The following is a 27,020-nucleotide window of genomic DNA, read 5'->3' as shown; positions in this document are numbered from 1 at the left end:
TTTAGGGTCTAAATTAAAAGTTTGTAATATACTTTAATTAAAAATTCTCATTAGTATTGTAAGAAAACACTAATTTTACCTGGTCAAAAACAGCTCTGTTTTCAGCACGCCGTTTCAGTGCATGTGTCTTTAAATGATAATGAGCTTTGCTCACCCCGCCCCTCTGTTCTGTGCGTACACCGTTTGTAACACAATAACCACGCGTTGTTCATTATAAACGTGGGATTATGAATTATATTGAGAACGTCGTACATAGAAAACATGCTGTAATGTACCCTGAGTGTAAACCTTAGATGCATTCATCGTGAAGCCTGCAGCAAGGTTTGCAAATTTCGCAAAGATTAATATAAATACTAATATAAAGGTTAATAAAACATTACACTCACATCTTCTGGAGGTTCAGCAGTAACACGTTGGTACCGATCCGTTTTTTCTCGTTTGTAAAGCTGTCTGGTGTGAAATGATTCGCGTAAATATGAAAGCATGGACGATCGTGGGGAATCCCCGTGAGGGAATCCCCGCGTCAATCCTTTGGGCATATCGCTTCAAAAACAAAACTCAGCCACTGCATCTATAACGGCTCAGATTTAGGAACATCCAAATGACTGCTGTGTTCCTTATTACATCTAAGAACAGAACACCACAATCGCGTAGACGCCATTCTACTCCAGCATATCAACAATGGCGGACTAGTATGATGACGGCTGTCACAGCTTGCTCAGGGCGGGTCTTGTGTTGAAGCACGGCTGTCAATCACAATCGCGGGAGGGGCGTACGATCTTATGACGTCACAATATCGAACGGCTTGATTTCATAGATGGTCAAACATATAAGGAGATTAAAACAAAACCACTGGATGGATTTTAATCATGATAGGATGGTTGTGTACAGACACTGCCAACAGACATTTCAGTGCAATCAACTTGTAAAAGTGCATGTACCATTATATGACCCCTTTAAAAGTTTTAAATCTATGCGATTTTTATGTTTATTAAAAGAAGTCTCTTCGGCTCACCAAGGCTGCATTTATTTGATCTAAAATACAGAAAAAAAAACAGTAATATTGTGAAATATTTTTACAATTTAAAATAACTGTTTTCTATTTGAATATATTTTAAAATAGAAAACAGTTATTTTAAATTGTAAAAAACATTCAATGTATTGCTGTTTTTGCTGTATTTTAGATCAAATAAATGCAGCCTTGGTGAGCAGTAGAGACTTCTTTAAAGACCTAAAAAAAATCTTGCCGATCTAAAACTTTTGAACGGAAGTGTGCATGATACTTGGATGTTTGTCGCGGTGCCTGAAATGTGGCACATGCCAAAACTTTTTCTATTACAAAGATTTTGACTCTGTTCCAAAACCTAGTGAGCTGCCTCTCAGCCTGACATATGCGTACACTTCACAATGTCAAAATGGAGTTATGAGCAAAATCAGGTATCTTACACTATGATTTGTCCTGTCCAGAGCAGTAATTTTACGGGAGCTCCCTAGCTTTTGGAAAGAGCCTTTTGTGTTTCACATGAAATAAAATTTCTCTCACAGTATCAAAACTTACAATACTAGATTTGAACAAATTATTTTATACCTTGCAAATGGACTTTGTTCTCGGGACTCTGAACCAGCACAGAACTGACAGAATCAAGGTTGTCATAGTTACTGCAGCCGAGAGGGCCAGTTCTTGTTTCAGTTACCTGGGAAACAAAATTTAGTCCACAGAAGTATCAGTTTCATCATACGGTTACTGTACCATGGTATTTTACATGAAAAATAAACTCCTTTCCCCTGTGTTCCTTGTTAAAAGAGATATAAAGCAGCCTGGCTGTGAACAGATGCATTATAAGAACTTCCTGTGCTTGCTGACTCACTTGTCTAAGACATGGTGATAATGCACATGCAGTGATGGTCCTCTCACAGATAATCACTTACTGTTCTTCCCATCTTATTGAGAGAGCCAAGCAAGCTGTTGTGCAATGTTTTTTTCCCCTTTTCCGTTATGAAATGTTTAATTGATTAGCTTCCCTATTCACACCCACACAGAAAACAGAAGTCCATTTCTCTCTACAATGCAGAACATTATCTAACCTTAGCTGAGGGTACTTAATAATGGTCAGACTCTGTGTAGCCCTATTGACTCAGGCATCTCAATTGACCTTTTCTGCAAGCTAGCCCCACTAATATTCGCATTTGCAATAAGAGATCACACTCGATTTTTTCCTTCTCTTTTCTAGTCATCCTCCTCTCTTCATGACACACAGAAGCACGCATAATTGATTCACACTTTTCTCTCTTATGGTGCCAGTGAACCTTCATCAATTCAGTGATCTCTTTCGATTCAGCCTGTCAGACGATATCTTTTCCAGGCTGACAGTTAGACAAGGTAAGACAAGGTTGTCTTCTGCCACTCCATCACAAACCCACTGAAGAGTCCAGTGTTGGTAACAGGGAACTCTGCAGCAAGTAGATTTGCACTATATGGGTGTTCGATTTTTGGGGTAAGGTTATTTTCCGACACAATCTTGACCTGTAATGTTGCACATAGTTATACAACCTTATGGACTCTTTCACTGCTGTTCTAAAGTATGGGGTCAGTAAAATTTATTTGGGAAAGAAATCATCATTAAAGGGTTACTTCAGGATTTAGCATTAAGCTTTGTATTAGTAGAAAACCTGTAGTATTTTCGAATTACCATGCTTTCCCCCCTCATATCCCCCTGAGACAAGAGATTTATGTATTTTTTGTCTGGAAAAAATCCTCCGATGACGCAAAAATCGTCATTTTGCGTCATCGGAGGATTTTCTGTCCAGAGGCTAAAGACTACAGCCAGTAGATGGCGTTGTTCCGCATGTTTTCAACCCGCCCATAGAGGGTGGGATCTCACTCACAGAATGTACACACAGTGTCAGCCGTCTTTCTTTGGAAGCTAAGCTAGCATGCTCTTGTTCTGTGGAGAAAGCTGAATAATAGGAGAAAGCTGAGTAAGTAGGGGTTACCATCTTCCTTTTCCCGGACTTGTCCGGCGGGCGAGACTGTTAAAAATGTCCGGGATTCGGCTTTTGCGTTCTGCGGTCGCCATTCATTGTTTCCATGCACACCTCTCGTTTCAATCTAACGTTAACTGAATTAATTCCGATCGGTGAATCTGACTGTAGTGTTTACATGAACGCTAAACAAGTAATCGGTTGATGTGCGTTTTAACATTGCTAAGAAAATTCCCGCTGCTCCGTGAGAGATGCGAGACCCGGCGCGTCTCAGTAATGAAGCCACCGGCCTCGCGCCGTTCTCCCGCGGCCGTCAGCCTCGTCCTGCTCGCCACAGTAAACATAATGAATGGCGACTGTAGAACGCAAAAGCCGGATCCCGGACATTTTGGGTCTCTAAATCCCTGGCAAACTCATCACTTACTTAGGCTAGCCTTGTTGTTTTCAACTGTGCTCTCTAACCGGTAGGCGTGGCCTCCTAAGGCAGCGAAGCAAGTGCATTCTGGGAGTTGTTGTCTTTCATCCACATAAGCCAAAAATACATTTTCTGGCTTTTCTCTGTCTAGAAAGCTCCAAATTCAAAAATTTCTCCACATTTCTTCTACTTAAATGACCTATTTTAAATACACATTCATCTTCCCAGAGGTGAAGTATCCCTTTAATAAAATATATTTACACAGCAGGGATACAGTAAATTGATTAATAGTGACAGTAAAGACTCTTGAATTGTTATCAAAAAATTTTTTACATTTTTTTTTTAGAATCTCGAAAAGAAAATGCAGTTTTCACCCAAAAAATAAATAAAATAAATAATAATATAATAATAATATTAAGCAGAGAACTGTTTTCAGCTGTGATAATAATAATAAATGTTTCTTGAGCAGCAAATCAGCATACTAGAATGATTTATGATCGTGTGGTGACACTGAAGACTGGAGTAATGATAGAGGAAAGCTTTACCATTGCAGGACTAAATTACATTTTAAAATGTATTAATATTTCACAAAAATACAGTTGACTAAATTAATTAATTAATTAAGTAACAATAAATAAAATTGCATAAGATAAATAACAAAATATACATACATACATATACATATATATATATATATATATATATATATATATATATATATATATATACTGTATATAGACAAGTACTTCACTATCCTGACCAAATCCTAGTTACCACAGAATATATGGTTTGAATCTATTGCTTGAATAAAAGCTTGAACTGCAATAAAGCACCAAGCTTAGCTCAGCATTGATTTTTCTTTTTACAAAGACCATACCTGATACAATCAGATGATACATCTATGCTTCATTATTTAATGCACCATATGATGTGCCATATGCTAAAGGGGTACTGATTGATGAACAACTGGAGCACGATATTAGATTTCCTTTACAGATAACAGCTGTTATTCAAAGCAAATATTTTGCATGTCACAAAATACCTTGTAATGGCAAATTATAGGCCACCTGGACTTGCGTGATCCTCTGCTGTTTTGGCTTAATGTGAAACATCAACAGTCTGCTGTTGATTCTCACGCGGCATAGCGAGCAGCTATTAAGGATCAATCAAATATCTCAATAGACTTCTAACAATATTCTTACAGGAGGTATAAGCTACCAAGTTTTGCTTATAGGTTCTGTTCTTTTTTACTCCAATTTCACAGATGGACAAATACCACAGCTTCAGCATTTCTTTTTGAAAACACCACTAGACAAGACTACATATCCAGATTTTCAATGGATGGTCTTGCACAGCTAGGGCTTTGACCTGTTGCAAAAGTTTGGTCCTCTATGCAGTTAACTTTGGTTAAGAACTGCTCACTGATACAGGAAGAGACCACCTGACGGAATAACCTGACTGAATATGCAGTTCAAATACAAAAACAGACTGGAAAAATTAAGTCTCAATGAACTGGATAGAATGGGGCATGTCAGCTGAGAGTAGCATCCCAGCTAACAAAAAATGTGCTGAGAATATTTTGCAAACATTCACATTAAGTTATGAAAACGTCATTTCTGAAAAAGTTCTCTGAACTTTCAAAACGTCCAATTTTTTAAATGTTTTAAAAAGTTTTTCCTTGGTTAGGAAAACGTTGAGTTAGATGAATGCCCAAGTAAAACATTCCATGAAGGTTGTATAAATTGTGTCTGTTATGTTGTGTCTGTTATGTTAACGTTTTGAGAACATTATTAAAGACCAGACAACTTTGAATGAACATTATATTACCGTTACTGGAAGAATGTTGATCCATTACATTGAGAGCACCTTGCTAGAACATAAGCCAAAATTCCTGTTTCATGGGATGGATGGTTTTGCTTCAAAATATGTTACTTATAACAGAACACAACAGTTAATTCTCTGCAAAAGAGTTTGTGTCTCCCTGCGGTTACAGATCTGATGCGGTGCGTGTTTCAGAAGGTATTGCAGCTGTAAATTCAATTCTGGCTTGGCATAGAGATGATCTGGTATGAAGAAATTGTCAAATCATGTGCAAAATGATCCTCGCCGATTGCAGAATGGCTTGAGATTTCACGCATTAGACAAACAACCTGAGCCGAACCACAAAGGTGGGATAAAGCCTAACTTTGTAAAGCGCTTCGCTCCTGTGTTTTCCTCTCACAGTCCCAGCATACCGCCAAACTAATAGGCTTTTCCAATGAAAGGAAATAGCAAAAATTTCCCCACCACGGTGCCCAGTGGGGGGAGCTAGAAACCTCATTCTGTACTCCAGCTCTGTTCAATCTGGAATTCATATGGAGGAACGTTCGCCTCTGTCTGTCCCGTGAAATGTAGACATGGGTCAACGCCCTGTGGAAATGATGCGTGTGTCAGAGGCCCCTGCTGCTTCTGCGATTCATTCTCTTGCACGGTTGGAGCGACACCGTCCTGCTTGGCAGGCTGCTTCCGTTACTCACAGAGCTCTTTTGCTTTTCTCACCAGCAATAGACAAACATAGCCTTGACACCTGAGATCTGCCCTCCCAACTGTAATAAAACCATCTAAGCACTGCAGCAGTTGTGTGCCGAGGGAAAGCGCTGTTGTATATAATGGGATGGGGGGGGGGGGTGTATTCCAGACCACACTCATCAAAGTGTGGTCTGGAATATATGTGTCAAACTGTGCACTGCTGTGATAGAGTAAATGTCTGTTTGGGGGATTTGTACAGCTTTGTGTGACCAATTTTAATGGCAGTCAGCAAAAGTGTAACAGCAACTGCAAGTAGTGCATTGAATGAATCATTAAATATGACAAATATGAAGCATAAAGCTTTCTTTGGGTATTAAAATTAGTTTGTGCTGACCTGTGAGGATTTTTATTATCTTAATATAAAAATTAAGGAAGTAAGGCATGGCATTTGGCAAACATGATATCAAGACGTAATAAAGACAATTATATTAAAAACGGGCAAATTATTAAAGTTATTTTTTTTATTTTCTTAAATTTTTATTTATCTTTTCATATGTTACTTTCTTTTTCAGTACACTTACCCCTGGTTTCACAGACAAGTCCCAGACTAAAATGCATGGCTGAGCTATTTTAACTGAAAGCAACTTGCACTGACATACCTTAAAATATGTCAGTGCCATTGTTTTGTCTCAAGATGCTCACTAATAATGTTTTTTTTCTAAGGCATGTTTATAAAAGCTTAATAATTTACTTGTTATATATTCAGTTCAATAAAAGCAAGCAATATATACATATACTAAAGTACTTTAGTATATGTATATATTGCTTGCTTTTATTTAACTAATATATAATAAGCAAAATATTAAGCTTATATATACTGTATATATATATATATATATATATATATATATATACTCACCTAAAGGATTATTAGGAACACCATACTAATACTGTGTTTGACCCCCTTTCGCCTTCAGAACTGCTTTAATTCTACGTGGTAATTCTCCCGTTCCACCACATCCCAAAGATGCTCTTTTGGGTTGAGATCTGGTGACTGTGGGGGCCATTTTAGTACAGTGAACTCATTGTCATTTTCAAGAAACCAATTTGAAATGATTCGAGCTTTGTGACATGGTGCATTATCCTGCTGGAAGTAGCCATCAGAGGATGGGTACATGCAGGGCTTAATTTGAGCCGGAACACGCCAGAACATGTTCCGTCACCTCCGACGTTGGATCCGGAACCTTTTTTATTGGATCCGGCACCTCCTGTGTCACTATGGAAAATTAATTGCCTAAATTAAAAAAAAAATAATAATTGCCTCCTGTTCGTGTAGTGTTCAATGTTGTTATTTGTCTGGTTAGTCTTTATTCCCCATTGAAGTTCTACAAAAATCTTGTGTTTGCATTTTCGATGCGTTTTGAGATTGCTGTTAGCCTCGATGTCAAAAATGGCGTCAAATGTTGATGAAATGTCAAAAAGACAGCAAAATTTGCTTAACTTTTTCAAATACGCTGGCTAGTCAGATCCCAAACAAGCAAAAATCGTTTCCGCTGATCAAGAATGTGGAGACCACGGTGGAGACCACGGTGGACACAGCAGTAGTGTCGACATAATATCTAGTTATTTCGGCATAATAAGGGGACATTCTAATCTGCATTAAGCCACATTAAGCGTTCTTATAATGGTTTTCTATGGGAGGAAATGCTTAACGTGTAATTGTGTTCATATTCTGGGCTTATCTGATTTTTTTGTACATAGCATAGCCTACTTTGTTATGATTTTAGTATCATAATGATTAATAAATGTACGCACAATTATCCGTGAACTTGATTTGAGCAAATGCCTTTCAACTTGTGTGTGCAAAATTCAGAATTAAATGAACGTGCAGCAATTTGTACAAATACAGAGTATGTAGCCTACTATACTGCTGAAGCCATTAAATAAGCGCATTTAGTTTCATATTTTTTAAAATATTATAATGTTTGTTTTTTTTCATTTATGTTGATTTATGAAAAGTGAACAGCACGAGATAGGATGCGCAATATGAGACGAGTGGGTCAGACATGATTTTGACCACTTCATTAAGTTTTGTTTTGTAGAAAACGTTTCTTCAAAAGTGAATTTCGTTTTGTATAAATTGTATCTTAATTTTAATCAATTATTCATCAACCAATTGCCTGGATTTATTGAAGAAGCAAATATAACAGACAATAATCATGAAGGCGCCCCGCGGTCACTTGCATTGCACGTTAACTGCAGCGCATCTCATCCTAACTTAACGAAACTCAGTGTATGCCTTACACAGACATGAGAAATACATAAAATACACAAAGCTTGAAATGTCTTTAAATTCAAAACGAAAAGAAAAAGGCTACTCTCTGATTATGTAATCCATTATGTGCATTTCTCTCTATAGGCGCATAACGCGCGTTCAATATGGCGATCGTCAACTTCATCTTTGCAGTTGACACTGTCAGAAAACACTAGTTTATTAATAAAAATTAATACACGCGTCACCGGATTTACAAATGCACATCTTGCTTGTGGCATGCACACATATTATTTCGAAATAACGAGATATTATGTTGAAATAACATTATTATTAATTGAATGCTAAATATTTCGCTTGTTCAATTTAATAAAATTAAAACTTTAATTGTGATCATTAAAATAATTGAATATTAAATATTTAGTGGCCAAGTTTTGCGCAGCTCCCCCTGTCAAGGATCTAGCACCCCCACTTTACAAATTAAGCACTGGGTACATGGTGGTCATAAAGGGATGGACATGGTCAGAAACAATGCTCAGGTAGGCTGTGGCATTTAAACGATGCCCAATTGGCTCTAAGGGGCCTAAAGTTTGCCAAGAAAACCTCCCCCACACCATTACACCACCACCACCAGCCTGCACAGTGGTAACAAGGCATGATGGATCCATGTTCTCATTCTGTTTACGCCAAAATCTGACTCTACCATCTGAATGTCTCAACAGAAATCGAGACTCATCAGACCAGGCAACATTTTTCCAGTCTTCAACTGTCCAATTTTGGTGAGCTTGTGCAAATTGTAGCCTCTTTTTCCTATTTGTAGTGGAGATGAGTGGTACCCGGTGGGGTCTTCTGCGGTTGTAGCCCATCCGCCTCAAGGTTGTGCGTGTTGTGGCTTCACAAATGCTTTGCTGCATACCTCGGTTGTAACGAGTGGTTATTTCAGTCAAAGTTGCTCTTCTATCAGCTTGAATCAGTTGGCCCATTCTCCTCTGACCTCTAGCATCAACAAGGCATTTTCACCCACAGGACTGCCGCATACTGGATGTTTTTCCCTTTTCACACCATTCTTTGTAAACCCTAGAAATGGTTGTGCGTGAAAATCTCAGTAACTGAGCAGATTGTGAAATACTCAGACCGGCCCGTCTGGCACCAACAACCATGCCACGCTCAAAATTGCTTAAATCACCTTTCTTTCCCATTCTGACATTCAGTTTGGAGTTCAGGAGATTGTCTTGACCAGGACCACACCCCTAAATGCATTGAAGCAACTGCCATGTGATTGGTTGATTAGATAATTGCATTAATGAGAAACTGAACAGGTGTTCCTAATAATGCTTTAGGTGAGTGTATATATATATATATATATATATTTTTTTTTTTTTTTTTTAGATGACCATCTAGAGCTGGTTATAGAAGATACAAATCCATCATTGTTTCTGTATCATAATTCTATGTAAGCTTGTTTCCGCCACATAATAAAAAATAAAAAAGGTAATTGCGACTTACAATTGTGAGTTTACGCAATTGTAAGATAAAAAGTCACAATTATCTTTTAAATAGTTTTATTCTGTGGCGGAAACAAGCTTCCATATAATACAGTAAAATTAGGCAAAATACTGCTATGCAAAGGCAAAATGCAGTAACCAGACATTTTGTTAAGACTGATGACCAAAATCTCTTAAACTCTCATCTGAAAGAGTCAGTGAAAACTCTTTGACAATGTGATTATCTGGCAATCCATTAGTAAGTTGGCTGAATAATTTACTTAAAACTAAAGCCCTTTTAAATTTCAGTGTTGCCAAATTCACTGCAACACTGAAACAACGCCATAAACAACTCCATACTCAGCATCATAGGCCATATGTAAATCTCATTCTTGAATAACATGTACAACCAGAGCTAGGTTTCCTTTCTCACATCGAAGAATTTTAATAATAATATCTAATATTTCATAGGAATATTGATGTATCATTTATTTCCATATTTCCACTTGTTGTGTCTCTCAAAATGCCTGATAAACATGATTTAAGTCCTGATGTCCTCTACAGTGGACATATATGAAATCAATGCCCTGTTGTGTAACAGAAAGTAATTTTTTGATTTGAAACTCCATAACGTTTTACTGAGATGTTGGTTTATGAAATACAATTTGAAAAGTAGTTCGATTTAAATTATAATTACAATATATTATCATATTTCCATAAGAGTGTTTCATTTGATCACTAAATTAATGTCAGATATTTTTAAAGACCAAGGATAAGTTGTTTTCATGGTGAAACCTCCAAACATTTGGTATCTCTGAAAAGTCCTGAATGTGCTCTTTACAGGACACCCAGGTCGTGACATGTGACATTTATGGTGTCAGAGAAATTCACTAAAATATAATGGACATCTCTAGATACCCAATCATAGCATATGACACTTTTCATAGCAGGATCATGGTAACAGATATAGTGAAATAAAATGCACTTTGTTACACTGAACATTATTATTCTTGAGGAGTTGAAAGAACAAAACTGTGGGCTCTGACTTGACTAATGACTTACCTTGATGGCAGTGGAAGCAATCTGGATGTGATGCAGTTTTCGCAGAGTGCTCTCTCTGTCTATGAAATAGGAGGCAGCCAGCTGGTGCAGGGCCTCCAGAGTCACAGCCGTGCTGTTACTTGTGTAGTCACTCGCCTCTGCTTTCTTGCTCAACTTCCTCTTGTCCACAAATATAGTCAGAGCCTCCTCTCCTAGACAAAATGAAAGAGACTATGCTTATTGATATAAAATGTTTTACAGTAAGAAATTATCTATGTTGTGCACCTGCAGAATGTATTATGGATTCTGATGTAAGCTGTTCCTCTAAGCTGATTGATAACTATTACAGGGCTAAGCAAAAATCATGATTTTCTAATTAACCATGATCTTCATTTGAACAATCCTTTATTATTTCATAAGGTTGATTATTCAAATCCCAATATCATTCCTTACAATTTTCAGTGGCTGTGTATCAAGTATCAGTGTATCCAGCACTGCTTTTCAGTATTGAAGACTCCAGTTGAATCTTCGGCACCATGGCAAAGGATATCATAATTTATCTTGGGTTGAGTTTGGAATGTGAGTTCACAGTTTGTATTGACTGTAAAGCAATAAACACCTTGTACCACAAATTAATGGCTAGAAATGTTCTTTTGTTGATTCACAAACAAATGACTCTTATGAACTGGCTCTTTTAGTGAATCATAAACCTTTGCACAACAGTGTAGCCTGATTCCAAAAACACATAACTCTTATGAGCTGGTTATTTTAATGAACAGTTAAAAAAAGACGAGTTACCAGTTTGAAAAAGCCTGAAACACTGCGTTTTATCATTTACAGCACTGGCAGATAATGTAAGCAGAATGGACATTTTAACTTCTATAAATAGAGCGAAATCAAACTGAGAGCTTGTAAAGCAGAATTAAATCAGGAAATCTGTATCAGTTCCCAGTCCTATACGATAAAGCAGATCAGTGTGATTTTATGGTTATACTGTATATGCTCTGTGATTCTCTCTGCCAGTTTGTATTCCAGGCAAATCTCTGCTGCAAAGCCAGGACTTGCATCTCCATTTTCATGCTCTAACCTTATACAATATTGCTTGTTTTCCAGAGCAGTGAAAGCCACATCAGTTGTGTACAGCCAATAGTGTTGCATTACGTGAAGCAACTTGTAAGCGTAGGCTTTTACGAGTTTGAGAACTGAGCGAAATAATGTGTGCGGATTTCAGAAAGATAACCTATTCTGGACAAGATATCTTCTGTTTACACCTGCCTCCCCCTTCCAAAAACACAGTGGAAGAAGTAATACATTATGAGGCAGTAGGAGGCAAAACATGTCACAAGTGATTTTCCTTGGCTTGATAAGTGTAGAAACTGAAATGTGCATGAGATCTATAAGTGTTTGAAAAAAAGAAAAGAAAACACCAGTTGGTTCTCTTCCGAGAGATACTCTCGTACTGCGTAGAATACGCTAGGGGAAAATCCTTTTCCACGAGAATACTGAAGCCAAAAAAATTATCCTTTAATTTTGTATTAATGTAAAACGCGTTGCGGCAGCATACAGACATAGGCGAGGCAGCTCGCGCGCCTATTGGCTGGTCTGCTGGCAACTGCTTAAGCCTATCGAGCGAGACCTAGAGTGACGTCAGACCCAATGAGGGCGCTTCGCGCCCTCTGCGTCACGTCCCGCCGAAACGGGCGTGGCTTAGGTCTATAAATACCGCTCGCAGGCATTATTTCTCTGATTTTTCATCCTTCAGCGAAGCAACTCACATCGCTGGATCCGAGAAGAAGCCGCGCTGTTGAAGGAGCACCTCAGCGGGACGAGTCGAAGAAGCTGCTGGCCGCGCCGCCTTCATCGCCTTCCTGCTGCGCTATCCAGCGCCTATATCCTTTTCATTGCACTGTGTGTGTGTGTTCGCCGGCGCGACTCACACTATCTAAAAGAGCTGCGTCTTTTTCAAGATGCCTGCTTGTGGCTCGTGCAGAGCCGCACTCAGCGACGGGGACCGCCATGTCATCTGCGCTTCCTGCCTGGGTCAAGAACACGCAGCTCTCGCGCTCGCTGATGGCGGCTGCCATCACTGCGAGCTGTTGCCTTTAGCGACTCTGAGGACTCGCTTGGCACTGTTTACCGAGACTGCGCCCACACCTGCTGTTGTGCCGCGCCGTAAGAAGCGCCGCGCTCAGCGGATCCCGGAGCCCTCTCTCAGCCGTCAAAGCTCGCCGGTGCGCCCGCCTGCTTCTCCGGTTTCATCAGCTTCGCTCACGGACGGACAGCGGCCGCGGTCTGCCGCCGCTTCTGTCGATGACGCTGATGAGATCGACGCGCTGCTTCGAGAGGAGGATTCCTGCTCTCTCATAGCATCAGGCAGTGAGGATTGGGCGGGCTCTGAGGACCCCACCCCTCCTGCCCGTGCTTCTACGGGAAAGAGAGCGAGCATTGAGGCGGAGCTCATGCGCGTGCTCACTCAGGCCACGGCGAGCCTCGGCCTCGAGTGGATTACGCCTGAGCAGCCTGCTCATAACCGGCTGGACGGCTACTTCCTGCCTGGGGAGCGCGTTTCACCTGCATCCAAGCCAGCGCCCTTTCTTCCTGAGCTTCATGAAGAAGTCGCTAAATCTTGGAACTCCCCTTTTTCGGCCAGGACTCGGTCCTCTGTCTCTTTGGCGTTCTCCGCTGTTGACGACGCAAAGAACAGAGGCTACCACTCCCTGCCGCCGGTTGAAGAGGCTATCGCAGCGCACTTATGCCCGCCCTCCGCTGGACGGCGTGCTAAGATGGCGCTGCCCTCAAAAGCCTGCCGCACGACGTCAACCCTGCTCCGCCGCGCTTTCTCCGCCGCCGGGCAGGCCGCGTCAGCGTTGCACACCATGGCCACGCTTCAGATATACCAGGCCGATCTCCTCCGCCAGCTGGACGAGAAAGGACCTGACGCAATCTGTGTGCCGGACTTGAGGAGCGCTACAGACCTCGCTCTTCGCGCCACCAAGTCAGCAGCACAGGCCATCGGACGGAGCATGGCCTCGCTCACCGTGTCTGAGAGACATCTGTGGCTTACGCTCTCTGACATGTCTGAGTCGGAGTGCACCGCGTTCCTCGACGCGCCGCTTTCCCCTGCCGGCCTCTTCGGAACCTCGGTCAAAGATTTCGCCGATAGGTTCGCTGAGGTGCAGAAAGCGACCCAGGCCATGAAGCACTTCCTCCCGAAGCGCTCCAGTTCTGCAGCAGGCCGTGCGAAACCGTCTGCTCAGAGCTCACAGCCTAAGCCTCCGCCCGCCGCCTCCTCTTCTCAACGCCGCCAAGCCCAGAGCTCGAGACCGCGCTCTCGCTCATCCGGCCGCCGCCCCGCCCCGCGTGGCCCGCGGCAGAAGGTTGTGTTGAAGCCAGAGGCCCCGAAATCATCCTAGCACGCCTAGGAAAGCGACGGTGTCCAAGTCCCGCTGCGGCCGGACTTCCACCAAAGCTTGCCGCTCGTCCAGTTCCAGGAAATGTGACTGGTCCAGCGTATTTAGCAGCCAACAAGCCGGTTCCATTACCCGCTTGCCTGCACACAAAAGCCGTTTTTACGGCTACCCAGATAAATCCCTTAAAGAGTGTATTTTCTGGTGTCCCGGCCACGGCCGACGGTGTTTCATGTGTAGAAAAAATGCCCGCTACTCAGCGCCCATTCCTACACACAAGCACAGCCCTTCACACAGGGCGCGCGCACATAAAATCGACTCAGATCGATTGCGCTTCAAATGTAGCAAAAGTGCCCACTACCCAGTGCCCACTAACGCTACTTCCCACATGTCTCACGGTCCCTGTGAATACAGGACCCGTATGCATATGCTCTGCTCACGCGAGCAATGCTGTAAAGGTGGTGTACGTGCCCGCCGCTCCGCGCCCACGCCCACACACAGACATGAAACTAGCCCAGCCCTCCTCCTCTCAGCTAAACACTGCGGAGGAGTCGAGCGCGGGCATTCTGCCCGCTGTTATCAGCGCGCCCCCTGCCTCAGATGTCATGAGCGCGACGCTTATGTCACAGCACACAAAAGCCGCTGTATCGCGAGCCGATCAGAGCGCGCTTCGCATCCGGCCCCTAGCTACTCGCGCACCTGCGTGGGAAAAGCTTCCCGGGGTTTCGAGATGGGTGCTGAACATCATAAAAGGAGGCTATTCGCTGCAGTTTCGCCAACGCCCTCGCCGCTTCATGGCGCGCGTCGAGACCACGGTAGAATCGAAAGTAGCCCATCTACTTCGAGCCGAGATTTTGAAACTGTTGAGCAAAGGGGCTATAGAACCCCTATCTCAAGCTCAAAGCGAGGGGGGGCTTTACAGCAGATACTTCCTGGTGCCCAAAAAAGACGGGGGTCTCAGACCCATACTAGATCTGCGGCAGTTGAACAGAGCGCTTATGAAGCGCCAGTTCAGGATGCTCACAACCAGAAAAATCCTCGCGCACGTCCGCCAGGGGGACTGGTTTGTGTCAATAGATCTAAAAGACGCGTATTTTCAAATACAGATAGCGTCACGTCACAGGCGATTTTTGAGATTCGCCTTCGAGGGCCAGGCATATCAGTACACAGTCCTGCCTTTCGGCTTGTCCCTGGCACCCCGTACATTTACGAAGTGCATGGACGCAGCGCTCGCACCCCTCAGATTACGGGGCATACGAGTGCTGAACTATCTGGACGACTGGCTGATTCTAGCCCAATCTCACTCAGAGCTCGTAGAGCACAGGACCATTTTACTCGATCACCTCGAGAATCTCGGCCTCGCAGTGAATTGGGAGAAGAGCTCACTTTTCCCCAGACAGATTATATCTTTTCTGGGAATAGAGCTGAACTCGCTGCTAATGACAGCACGCCTGTCATCTCAGCGCACACTAGACATTCGTCGCGCAGCCGGCGCGTTCCGCTGCGGCGCGATAGTCCCTCTCAAAGCCTTTCAAAGGATGCTCGGCCTGATGGCCTCAGCATCTTCAGTTCTCCAGTTGGGCCTTCTGCGCATGCGCCCACTGCAGTTCTGGCTCAGAAAGAGAGTACCACGCTCAGCGTGGGCCTCCGGTCAGCTTCGCGTCAAGGTCAATCGAGCATGCATTGCAGCTTTGAAACCTTGGGAGGCAAAAGACTGGTACCAATCAGGTGTAAGCCTGGGGACTTCCTCGAGAGTGATGGTGGTGTCCACGGACGCATCCACCTCGGGATGGGGAGCGCTGCTCGAGGGCAGACCGTTTTTTGGCCTATGGTCAAAGCGGGAGAAGCTCTTACATATCAACTGCCTCGAAATGTTGGCAGTGAGCAAAGCGCTCACGCGCTTTTGTCCCCTCATACAGGGGCACCACGTGCTAATACGTTCAGACAACGTCAAAGTGGTGTCCTACATAAATCGCCAGGGCGGCCTCAGGTCCCTGACTCTGTACAGGCTAACCAGGCGCCTCCTGATATGGGCCCGCAGCAACCTGCTCTCGCTGAGAGCAGCGCACGTGCCAGGGCTCCTAAACATAGGACCAGACAGACTGTCCAGGAACCAAGTTCCGACAGGAGAATGGTCTTTGCACCCACAGACAGTCCAGCTGCTGTGGAAGAAATTCGGCAGAGCGGAAGTAGACCTGTTCGCGTCTCAGGAAAACGCTCACTGTCCAGAATTTTTCTCAAAGAGCAAGGACGCGCTGACCCACGAGTGGCCTCGCCGTCCTCTCTACGCTTTTCCCCCCGTCTCCCTCCTGACTCAGGTGATAGAACGGGTCAGGGAAGAAGGATGCTCAGTGCTGCTTGTAGCCCCACTTTGGATGAGCCAACCTTGGTTCCCAATCGCGATGCAGTTAGCAAGCACCGCCCCGTGGCCAGTGCCTCTGAGGAGGGATCTCCTCTCTCAAGCCAACGGCTCGATTTGGCATCCTCACCCAGAGCTGTGGTCCCTCCATGTGTGGGCCATCAACGGGTACCCGCTGACCTCCCACAGGGAGTGCTAAACACTATCACACAGGCCAGAGCTCCGTCTACGCGACGTCTCTATGCCTCAAAATGGTCAGTGTTCTCTAGCTGGTGCACAGCTCGTGGTGTGTCACCCCTGTATTGCGGTGTGACGGAGGTTCTTTCCTTCCTACAGGAGCTGTTGGATAAGGGCAGGTCCCCTTCCACGCTCAAAGTCTATTTAGCGGCCATAGCAGTGTTCTCTTCGACCACGCTCGGCCAGTCTATTGGAAGGAATGATTTAGTTATTCGCTTCCTTCGTGGAGCTAAGAGACTGAATCCTCCCAGACCTCCCACAGTCCCTATATGGGACCTTTCTACGGTACTGGAAGCCATGAAAGGTCATCCATTTGAGCCCTTGCAGGAGATTGATCTTAAACACCTGTCTTTCAAGACGGCGTTTCTTCTGGCTCTCGCTTCAGTGAAGCGCATAGGGGACTTACACGCGCTCTCAGTAAGCGCGACGTGCATGGAATTTGGGCCGAATGACTCTAGAGTTATACTCAAACCTAAGCACGGTTATGTTCCTAAATCCCTCAATACACCGTTCAGAGCACAGGTCATTTCCCTGTCTGCCCTGCCGGTCACTGAAGGAAATATGGACGAAAGCTCCCTTTGCCCAGTCAGGGCGTTAAGAGCTTATGTGTCTCGCTCGTCTGTTTTCAGACAGACGGAGCAGCTATTTGTTTCGTTCAGCGGACGTTCTAAGGGACAAGCCGCTTCGAAACAGACCCTATCCAGATGGGTAGTGGACGCGATAGCGCTAGCTTACACAACCAAGGGCATGCAGTGCCCGCTGGGTGTCAAAGCGCACTCCACGAGAAGCATGGCTTCATCGTGGGCATGGTCAAGTGGGATTGCCTTGCAAGATATTTGTATGGCGGCAGGCTGGGCCTCTCCGTCTACATTTATAAGGTTTTACAACCTAGAGGTTCCCGCACTACAGGCCAGACTACTGTCGGTCTAGTATGGCCAAAATCTCATAGCTGGCGCTGTCAGTTATGCAGCTATTGAGTATTGCAATCCTTGCTCTATGCTGCTATAAGGAAGATAGTGGCTAACCCCCCTTTCTTCCAGGATTCCCTGTGGGTCCCCTGGGTGATTATGTACTGTATGAACTCCGGGCTGTCGCCCTTGAGTCTATGGTATCAGATCCCAGCATGCACGGCGTTTTACAGTAGGTTCCCCTAGCGTATTCTACGCAGTACGAGAGTATCTCTCGTAAGAGAACGTACTCGGTTACTAACGTAACCTCGGTTCTCTCTAGAGAGAGGAACGAGTACTGCGTATCCTGCCGTGCCTGCACGCGCTCTGGTTGCTTCGACTATGAAAAACCAGAGAAATAATGCCTGCGAGCGGTATTTATAGACCTAAGCCACGCCCGTTTCGGCGGGACGTGACGCAGAGGGCGCGAAGCGCCCTCATTGGGTCTGACGTCACTCTAGGTCTCGCTCGATAGGCTTAAGCAGTTGCCAGCAGACCAGCCAATAGGCGCGCGAGCTGCCTCGCCTATGTCGGTATGCTGCCGCAACGCGTTTTACATTAATACAAAATTAAAGGATAATTTTTTTGGCTTCAGTATTCTCGTGGAAAAGGATTTTCCCCTAGCGTATTCTACGCAGTACTCGTTCCTCTCTCTAGAGAGAACCGAGGTTACGTTAGTAACCGAGTACGTTTTTAAGCTCGGTCAAAGTAGGTAATGACCTTTGTGTCACAAAAAAATATAAATTTCTACCTCCTAGTGTAGCTGAAAGTAGAAAATGGGTCCCATATTTCTTGATCAGGTTGTCAGTAATTAGCTGGGCAGTGGGTCTGCGTCCCAGGAGTCTAATGTTCCTTATAAACTCCGGGGTGAGAGGCAAGGGGGAGTTCAGGAAATCCCGTCGCTCTACAGCCAAGTTATTCACTTTCCATCGGCCAAATTCCCTGCATGAGAAAAACAGAGACAGTAAACAGGCTTGTCCCTAATGATCTGTTTACATTAACATTTCTCGACTGTTTTGGACATGATAGGAGGCAGCCTGCAGGGCAACCAGTGCCCCTGCCAAGCTGCATCTCTAGCCTCAGGTTCTCAGAGCATGTTTCATTTGGGGGGTGAATACCATGCGTTGGGAGCTGCCTCCGAATGTGCAGCTGACAGGTGCTACGCTCAATAAACACTTCGTGACAGAAATCCGCCCTGACAGAAAGACTCATAGAAGCCTGCCCTGTGGTGACAACCAATACCTTTCATAAAAAAGAAGAGGAGAAAAAAAGTTAAATGAAAAAAAAAAAAAAAAAATGCCACAAAGCTCTGAAATCCTTGAAGGCAAAAGATAGACAAACAATACCCCAGGCTTTGGTGACTCGTGCATTTTTGTCATTTTTGCCACTCCTAGGTTTCCTCCAGAGCACCACATGACATATAATTGACTCAATATATCATACATATGAAAAACAAATGTTTCTAAATCTATATGAATGATATTTTTTATGAGTAGTCAATCAGACAAATTAACTGCTGATCCATGTCTACATATTAAATTAATCAAATCAATTTGTTCAAAGTCTGTGAAATATATGATTAAAATGTATTTTAATGGAAAGTATGAAAGGATACAGCAGGCTTGGCTTATATTTAGAACATTTAGCTTGTTCTATGCACCTACATTTTATATGCCAAATGAGTTCTTTTCAGTTTTTTTTTAAGCCGACTGATGCAATCCAAACTGCTCACAATGAAAACAAACAGGCCTTTAATTCAACTGTAGCTATATATCTTGTAGTGAGACATTAATGCAAAGACATACATTAGAGCGCCAAGTCACCTTTTAAAGTAGACATAAATTGTTGTTTGAAAAATGGTATGTGGACTAATAAACTGGAACCAGTAGTTGACGTAAACAGCCTAGCAGACCAATGGATCTTCCTTAGAGCAAAATACTAAAAGCATTTGTGCCATTTATTGCAAGATGAGTAGCTGATGAAGCAATAAAAAAAAAAAAAATTATTTTTAATTAGCCCTGACAGAAACTATTTCGTTTCTTAAGCGACAGGTCAAGACTAATGTTCTTCTTTGTCTCACCAGCAGCAACTCACAATGCATACAAAAATAACAAATTTAATTCATGCAGTTACAGGCAATTAAATATTCAAGCTTTTTGTCTCTATAATTCTTTCAACCCCCGGTCCTTATTTTTAAGCACTGCGTTATGCAATTATGCATACGCTAAAATAGGCAGATGCCTCAAAAAGCATTGGCACAATCTCACACTCAATATGTTTCAAAACACCCTCCAGTCACTATGCGCCTTTCTTCTATAAGAGCCTGTCCTCTCAGTTAGCTGAGAAATAGTGAGTAACCTCATGCACAGGTGATGGATGGAGCTGGGGTGGCCTTCTGAAAGGGGATCTATCACATTAAATCAGGAGTAATGACAGAGGCCTCCCGACCCAGATGTTTGATTGATTCATTCCAGCAAACGCCCTTAATTCCATCTGCTGTTTTGCAATTCATAAGGGGCAAAAGTGATAGAATTATGTCAAAATTATGTCACAAAAACACACATTATTAATGTATGGCTGAGGCTGTTGTTGAATTTATGTCAGAATATAATTGTCAGTAATTTCATGAGCTACGCCCTCAGCTGCTGTAAAACATGGTAATATTGCATTTGGCATGTGCTATACCAGCAATTGAGATGATGACTGCTTGCTTGAATTTTGAATGATCTCTCTCAATTTCACATGGCACCATGATAAACCACTTTTTAAACTGGACAGTTCTTTGGGAACTGTGATGAGCTAGCCTTCAGGAGTTCAAAGGTGTCCACAAAGAGGAAAGTAAAGACGGAAAATCCTCCCTGTCATTCTCTTTCCCGGCAGCGCTGAGCACGATAAGCTTGGATTGTCTTATCAGGTAAGGCTTTGTGTGAGAGCAGTTTAAAGGCTTCTCTAGGAAGCACTCTTTGGGACTTCTGCTGTGCTATATGAAATACTCATTATGACCATAGTCATCATCAGTCTTCTTCACACCGGCACTGAAACCAACCCTGCATTCTGTGCTTTGTTTCTCAGCTTTTTGTTGCAGAACAAAAAGTACTCAAGGCTTATGTCACAGGCTTTTATCTTTGCCTTTAAGATACGTATTAAAAAGATGATTTGAATTTCATACAGAAGGAAGTGGACCAAAAAAAGAGAAAAATTTAGGGCAGCTGTCATCGTGAAAAGAAATAGCATTTTATGAAATGACCTTTTACAAGCAATTTCAAAATGATTTTCCCACTTACATTATTAAGATTGTGAGAGAGAATAGCCTTAGTCTGTGCGCACATCAGCATCTCTGGAAATTATCCCATGGAAGTGGTTCAGTAAAGCAGGTGGTATATTTGGACCCTGTCTTTGAATGTTATGACATGGCATTTCCCCAATATTCTACAAAGTGAAATCTCCCAAATAAAAAAGAGCTATTTCCAACAAAGAACTCATTAAAATTCTTTCAAATTCAATCAAGAAGAACGTGGAAAATTGAAGGAGGGATGAGATGGTGCACTTTCATTACCCGGACGACAGTGTTACACACTACTGTAAGTAGGAGAAGCACTTCTGGTAATTCATCTTCTACCTGTCATTACGGATTATTTGAATCGAGCAACGCAACAAAGCTGTGCTTGAAGGAGGAAAAGCTATCCCCAATATAATATTGCCACTTTTAATCTCTGTAGGTCTGCTACATGCATATGTTGTTATAGGAAAGAAAATGCACTGAAAAATAGATTGCTTGAATAAAATGCTCTAGGCTCTGCAACATATTACATAGAATCTGCACTCGCATTAAAATATGCGATCTGATCTAAGGATGTCACAAACGTAATAGGAGATTTTATAGACACTAAGCTATATGCCGCATTTATCTTTTCTGAGCATTATTTGTTCACAATTCTCACACTTCAAAGAACAAGCAATTGATATCCAAATCAACATAACTATAGATCATCTTATGAATTACTTTAAAAACATGTGTGTTAGATCTGTGTGAAAGTGATTTTAATCAAACTGTGTGCCCTGGTAGCTTAATTCAATTACTTAACATTTTCAATTACTTAACAATTAATATAAATAGAAGTATTCACTGTACTGAAAATGTCGTCATAAGTTTAACCATTGAGATTAAGATTTAAAGATTTAAAAGCACGTTTTTCTTTTATTTACATTGTTTTAAATTACCCAATATGTTAATATCATGTTTTGTTTTGTTTTAAGCAATGTGCAGTACATAATATCAAAGTGCTTTTTCTTATGCCGGGTTCAGACACAATACACAATATCCACCCGATTATGGCAAAATCTGTTTGATGTAGGGTGTCGTGGTGATTCGTAAATGACAATGGGTGTCAGGCCGCAAAAATCGATCGTTTTATCTTGGATAGTGTGTCATAGTGGACGACAACTGACCCTGCGTCTGTGACACTTCACAACGTCCCGCCAGAAAGGCTAGCATGTTTATTTATTTTTTCGGTTCTCCACAAAGGGTTCCATCACATTTGTGACATTTACCAATAGGAGCTCAGAAGCTCTTCCGTACACAGCTTTTAAACATGGTAAAACAAAAGAGAGACAATGGTTTTGGTGCTGCTAGGTGGAATTAAGCAATGGAGGAAAGGTTCATGGAGCTATGGCAACAATACACCTGCCTTTATGATGTTTCCACGAGGGACTACCATGACAGAGTGAAAAAAAGATAAAGGCTGTAGAACGATAGCAGAGGCGCTTAAGCAACCTGGTGAATACTGGAATTAGCATTAAGCTAACACGCTGCTTCGGTAGCCATTGTTTGTTTAAGTTCTTGTTTCCGGAAGCCAGTTACTAATTCCACCTTTTCGATGACATCACACACATCATTAAAGATGGCAAGCGATGATTGGTCGGGAAGCAACGTGTAGTCTGACATGATTCTTGTCCACGACACAATAATTTATGAAGTCAGTGACAGTGACTTTCGTAACAGACAAAAATACATACAGTCGGCATCTAGTCATAGTTGGGGGCATGGTCTGGCGTGGCGAGGGTGGAGTCGGCGGGGGGGGGAAAACACTGCAAACATCATGTGTATTTGAATGACAAAAATGTCGTATTGCGAGTCATTGACGCCTGCCGACCGGCAACGGTACATTGCAAAATTAACTGCAATAGGTTATGATTGCACTTATTTAATTAAAAACTGGGTCAATGACCCAACCAAATGGCCGGAGGTGTCGTTTCCAGACATATTTTGTTATCTGGTTGAATCTCCAGGTAAGACATCGCGGTAGCTGTAGCGGTAACATTAGCCTGTAACTCAATCAACTTTCGTATATGTTGCATACTATAACTCCATAAAACCTTGTCACTTACCAATTGTACGTATGCTTCACTCCAAACTATTAATCCTTTTGTAAAACGGTGATCAGTAGTACGAAGTTGCCGATCCCTAACTCACAGACTGCAGTCTGTATTGAGTGTAGACCTCGAACTACTCGATAGGTTCACAGCTCGCGTCATTACGTAGCGATTGGCCTATCAAGCGAGCCTTCAGCTGATAACGCTAATGTGAATGAGACATCCCTTATGAAAAACAACTATAGGAATCTTGTAGTATTTTGGGACAAAATATTATAGTAATCCTATAGGAATACTATAGGAATACTATAGTATTTTACTATAGAAGTACTATAGAGGTATTACAGAACATCACAGAAGTATGTAGCCATTTGTCCAACTTTCCGGTTCTGTGTGTTTATTAGGAAGATGTAGAACTTCAATTCATAATTTGTTTGTTTATTGGTGGTACAGAAAACGACACAGCAACTCTTCGGCATGATTGTCCCATGTATTTCAATTAGCGCCAAGGCAATGTTTTCCCCCACGGGCTAAATTCACATCACGTGACGGGGGCGTTCCCAGATAAACCGTCTGTATGTATATTGTGTAGTCTGAATTTGGCATTATGCTAAATCACAAGATAACATCAAATGAACAGTCATGAAACATGAAACCCTCATAAAACACTTGGTACATGAAGCATGGCTAGAGTAATTATCAACAGAATAATCTTTTTGAGTGAAGGAACAAACTCATCTCGACATCACAAGACAACAATTAACTAAACATGACAACAAGATCAACAACAACTGTGTGAATAAAAGTGGCAAATTGTCAAACAATGCAACTGTAATTATTCATAGCTCAGTGCATGTTAGGGAGGATGTGAATGGGACTGAAATGCGAAATAATTTTCAGGCTAGGCCTACTTGAACAAAGTACAAAGTATACAGTATCATAATAGAAACGGTGCTTTTAGACGCATTACTTATGGTCCTATAAGTTGAAATACATTTTGCAATAATATAATATAATATAATATAATATAATATAATATAATATAATATAATATAATATAATATAATATAATATAATATAATATAATATAATATAATAAATTATTGAAACATTGCCATAGTTGTACTTAAATAGTCTATTTAATGAGAAATTACCATATTTAAATGTTTTACTTAAACTCTGGCATGCATGTAAAAGCTGCACCTTTTCAATTAGTATTTTGTTATAACACACTTATTTAATCAAGGAGTGGTTGTAATCTTCCCCTAACACAGCCTTGCCGCCAACAGTAGTCATCTCAAGGGAACAGGTGATAATGCCGAGTAATAAGAATTAAGAGCGCACTAATCAGTTGGCCACATGATAAGACTATTAATCTTGCAGAGGGTGCGCTGAGCACCAGGTTTAGCCAACAGACAAAAAAAAAAAAAAAAAAAACCTCCAATGTTTTGATGAAGGGCCAATCAGAGCAGCCATGAAGTAGCTCCCATAAATTAGAAGATGTCAAATGTGGTTTCTGAGAACAGATGAAAATTCGATAACTGTCCCTGCAATGATGGGAATTATGTATGAGAAATCATCAGTAATTTAAGAGCTGTAATGTCTGCTCACCTTCTAATGGACCAGAAATGCAATTCAACATACAGTATATTTTATATAATGTTACTACTGACAAGTTCACTTCAGCAAATCTAAGGCTTTTAGAGTACACTACCACTCAAAGGTTTGGGGTTGGTTAGATTTTTTTTGAAGTAATCATGTTACTCAAATATGATCAAAAATGGCTGTAAAAAATAAATCTGCATCATTTATCCTTTTGATCTTTCATTCAAAAAATTGGCAAAAATCGAACCTTTCATTGAAGTAAAAGAATTGAAAGTGGGAGGGAAATCACATTATGAAATAAATGTTTTTCTCCAAAACACGTTGGCCACAATTATTCATACCCCTAGAATTTTTTATGAATAAAATATCTCTGAAGTATATTCCCATTAATATTTACCTTAATTTAGCATACCAGGGTGACTAGGAACATGAAATTGTCCAGCTATGACTTCTTGTTTCACAGGAGTTTAAATATGAGGAAACACAAAGGCCAAATTCCCTTAATCATCCATCACAATGAGTAAAACCATAGAATATAGTTTTGATGTGCAGCAAATGATTGTTGAACTTTGCAAAATAGAAAGGGGCTGTAAGAGAATAGCTAAAGAATTTAAAATCCCCATTTTGACCATCAGGGCAATAATAAAGAAGTTATAATCAACTAAAGATGTCACGAATCCTCCTGGAAGAGGACGTGTCTATATTGTCTTAATGGACGGTGAGGATGAAAGTTTGAGTGGCCAAAGACTCTTCAATAATCACAGATGTGTAATTGCAGAGATTAGTTGAGTCTTGGGGTCATAAAACCTATTAAAAAATAATCAAACAACCCCTACATCCCAACATGTTGTTTGGGAGGTTTTCAAGAAAAATGCTCCTCGCTCATCCAAAAACAAACTACAGCATATTCAGTTGTCAAACACGACTGGAACTTCAAACAGCACAGGGTTCTGTGGTCAGATGAAACTAAAAAAAAGAGCTTTTTGGCAGCAAACACGCTAGATGGGTTTGGTGCACACAAGGATAAAAAGTACCCCATGAGTACAATTTAATATACCATTCGATCTTTAATGTTGTGGGCATATTTTTCTGTTGGAGGTCCTGAACTTCTTATTCAGATACATGGCATCGTGGATTCTATCAAACATCAACAGATAAAAAATCAAAACCTGAAGCCTTCTGCTAGAAATCTTATAATGGGCCGTGGTTGGATCTTCCATCAGGACAACGATCCAAAACAAACATCAAAATCAACACAAAAATGTGTTAGGGAGCACAAAATGAAGCTTCTGCCATGACCCTCCCAGTTCCCTGACCTGGGGTCTTATTTATAAACGTGGCTGAAAATGTGCGTACGCCGCTTCCAACGCATAAGTTGTGATTTATAAAAACAAACTTGACGGGAAAATTTGCGCACCTGCACGCAGGGCCGTTTCTAGCCTTTTTGGCACCCTAGGCAAGATTCCTATTGATCCCCCTCACCCCTCACCCCTCACTTAAAAAGACTTTGTTGCACTATGCTGGAGTAAAGTTAATAAATGATCGTTCTCTCCCATAGGATTTTGTGAAACTATGTTGGGTGGACCTCTGTCCCTCAAGGGGGTTTCGGGGGCATGCTCCCCCACAAGAATTTTTTTTACATTTTAAGGTTAAATTAATGCATCAATCTGGTGCACTTTGAGAGCTAAAAATTAAGAGCTTTAACCCATGAACTGTGCACATTGAACAAAGAAAAACCATTGACTTGTACCTGGACACTAAAGATTGCTCAAACATCTTAGTTATGATATAGAGTCTCAGTCTACATTACATTATCACTGGTGTTTATGATTTATATTCCTATGACGTAAAATCCTATAGCCAATAATATGTAGCCTACTGTATAAATTAAAATGAATATTTCAAAAGTATATTTTACATTACACTATAGTATAGGAAAAGTACAATACTTTTGTCCTAATTTCTTCACTTGCAAGAAATAAACCCTTTAGCTTTGGAGAAAAACACCAGATCACCATGCTGATCGCATGAGCAAAGTGCGCACTTTTCTCTAAATCACGCAGCACAAACAGAATGCCTATATAGGCTACTTAATTAAAGTCTTGTGCTGTTTTATAAAGGCACAAAGCCATATCACGATTTCGATTTTAGTTCCAGAAAGACAGGCACTTAGTGCAAATATACGCTCCATTATCGGAAATGTAAAAAAAAAGGATTTTTCTTCCACTCGCTTGGGCGAGAAAAAAATGTCTAGGTGTGGTGGGCGCTCTCACTGGCGCCCCCCAGCTGTTTGCACCCTAGGCGACCGCCTAGTTTGCCTATCCCTAGAAACGGCCCTGCCTGCACGCAAACTCTGACCCATGCGTACAAATGTTTTGTAGATGGAGCAA

At 41.8% G+C, this 27,020-nt stretch overlaps 1 protein-coding gene across 1 annotated transcript in view; it reads right to left on the bottom strand.

Annotated features, from left to right (window-relative positions):
* Positions 1 to 27,020, bottom strand: part of brinp3a.2 (bone morphogenetic protein/retinoic acid inducible neural-specific 3a, tandem duplicate 2) — a 50,609-nt gene that overhangs the window by 10,817 nt on the left and 12,772 nt on the right. The window contains exons 3-5 of the mRNA XM_081381638.1: positions 18,404 to 18,594; positions 10,724 to 10,914; positions 1,589 to 1,694 (exon numbers count right to left, since the gene is read on the bottom strand). Of these exons, the coding sequence (XP_081237764.1) occupies positions 1,589 to 1,694; positions 10,724 to 10,914; positions 18,404 to 18,594 (488 nt within the window). The remainder of the gene's footprint in view (positions 1 to 1,588; positions 1,695 to 10,723; positions 10,915 to 18,403; positions 18,595 to 27,020) is intronic.

The sequence above is a fragment of the Scardinius erythrophthalmus genome, assembly GCF_964197995.2.
Source record: "Scardinius erythrophthalmus genome assembly, chromosome: 12".
NCBI classification, from domain to species: Eukaryota; Metazoa; Chordata; class Actinopteri; order Cypriniformes; family Leuciscidae; genus Scardinius; species Scardinius erythrophthalmus.
This window is presented reverse-complemented; position numbering and strand designations above follow the sequence as displayed.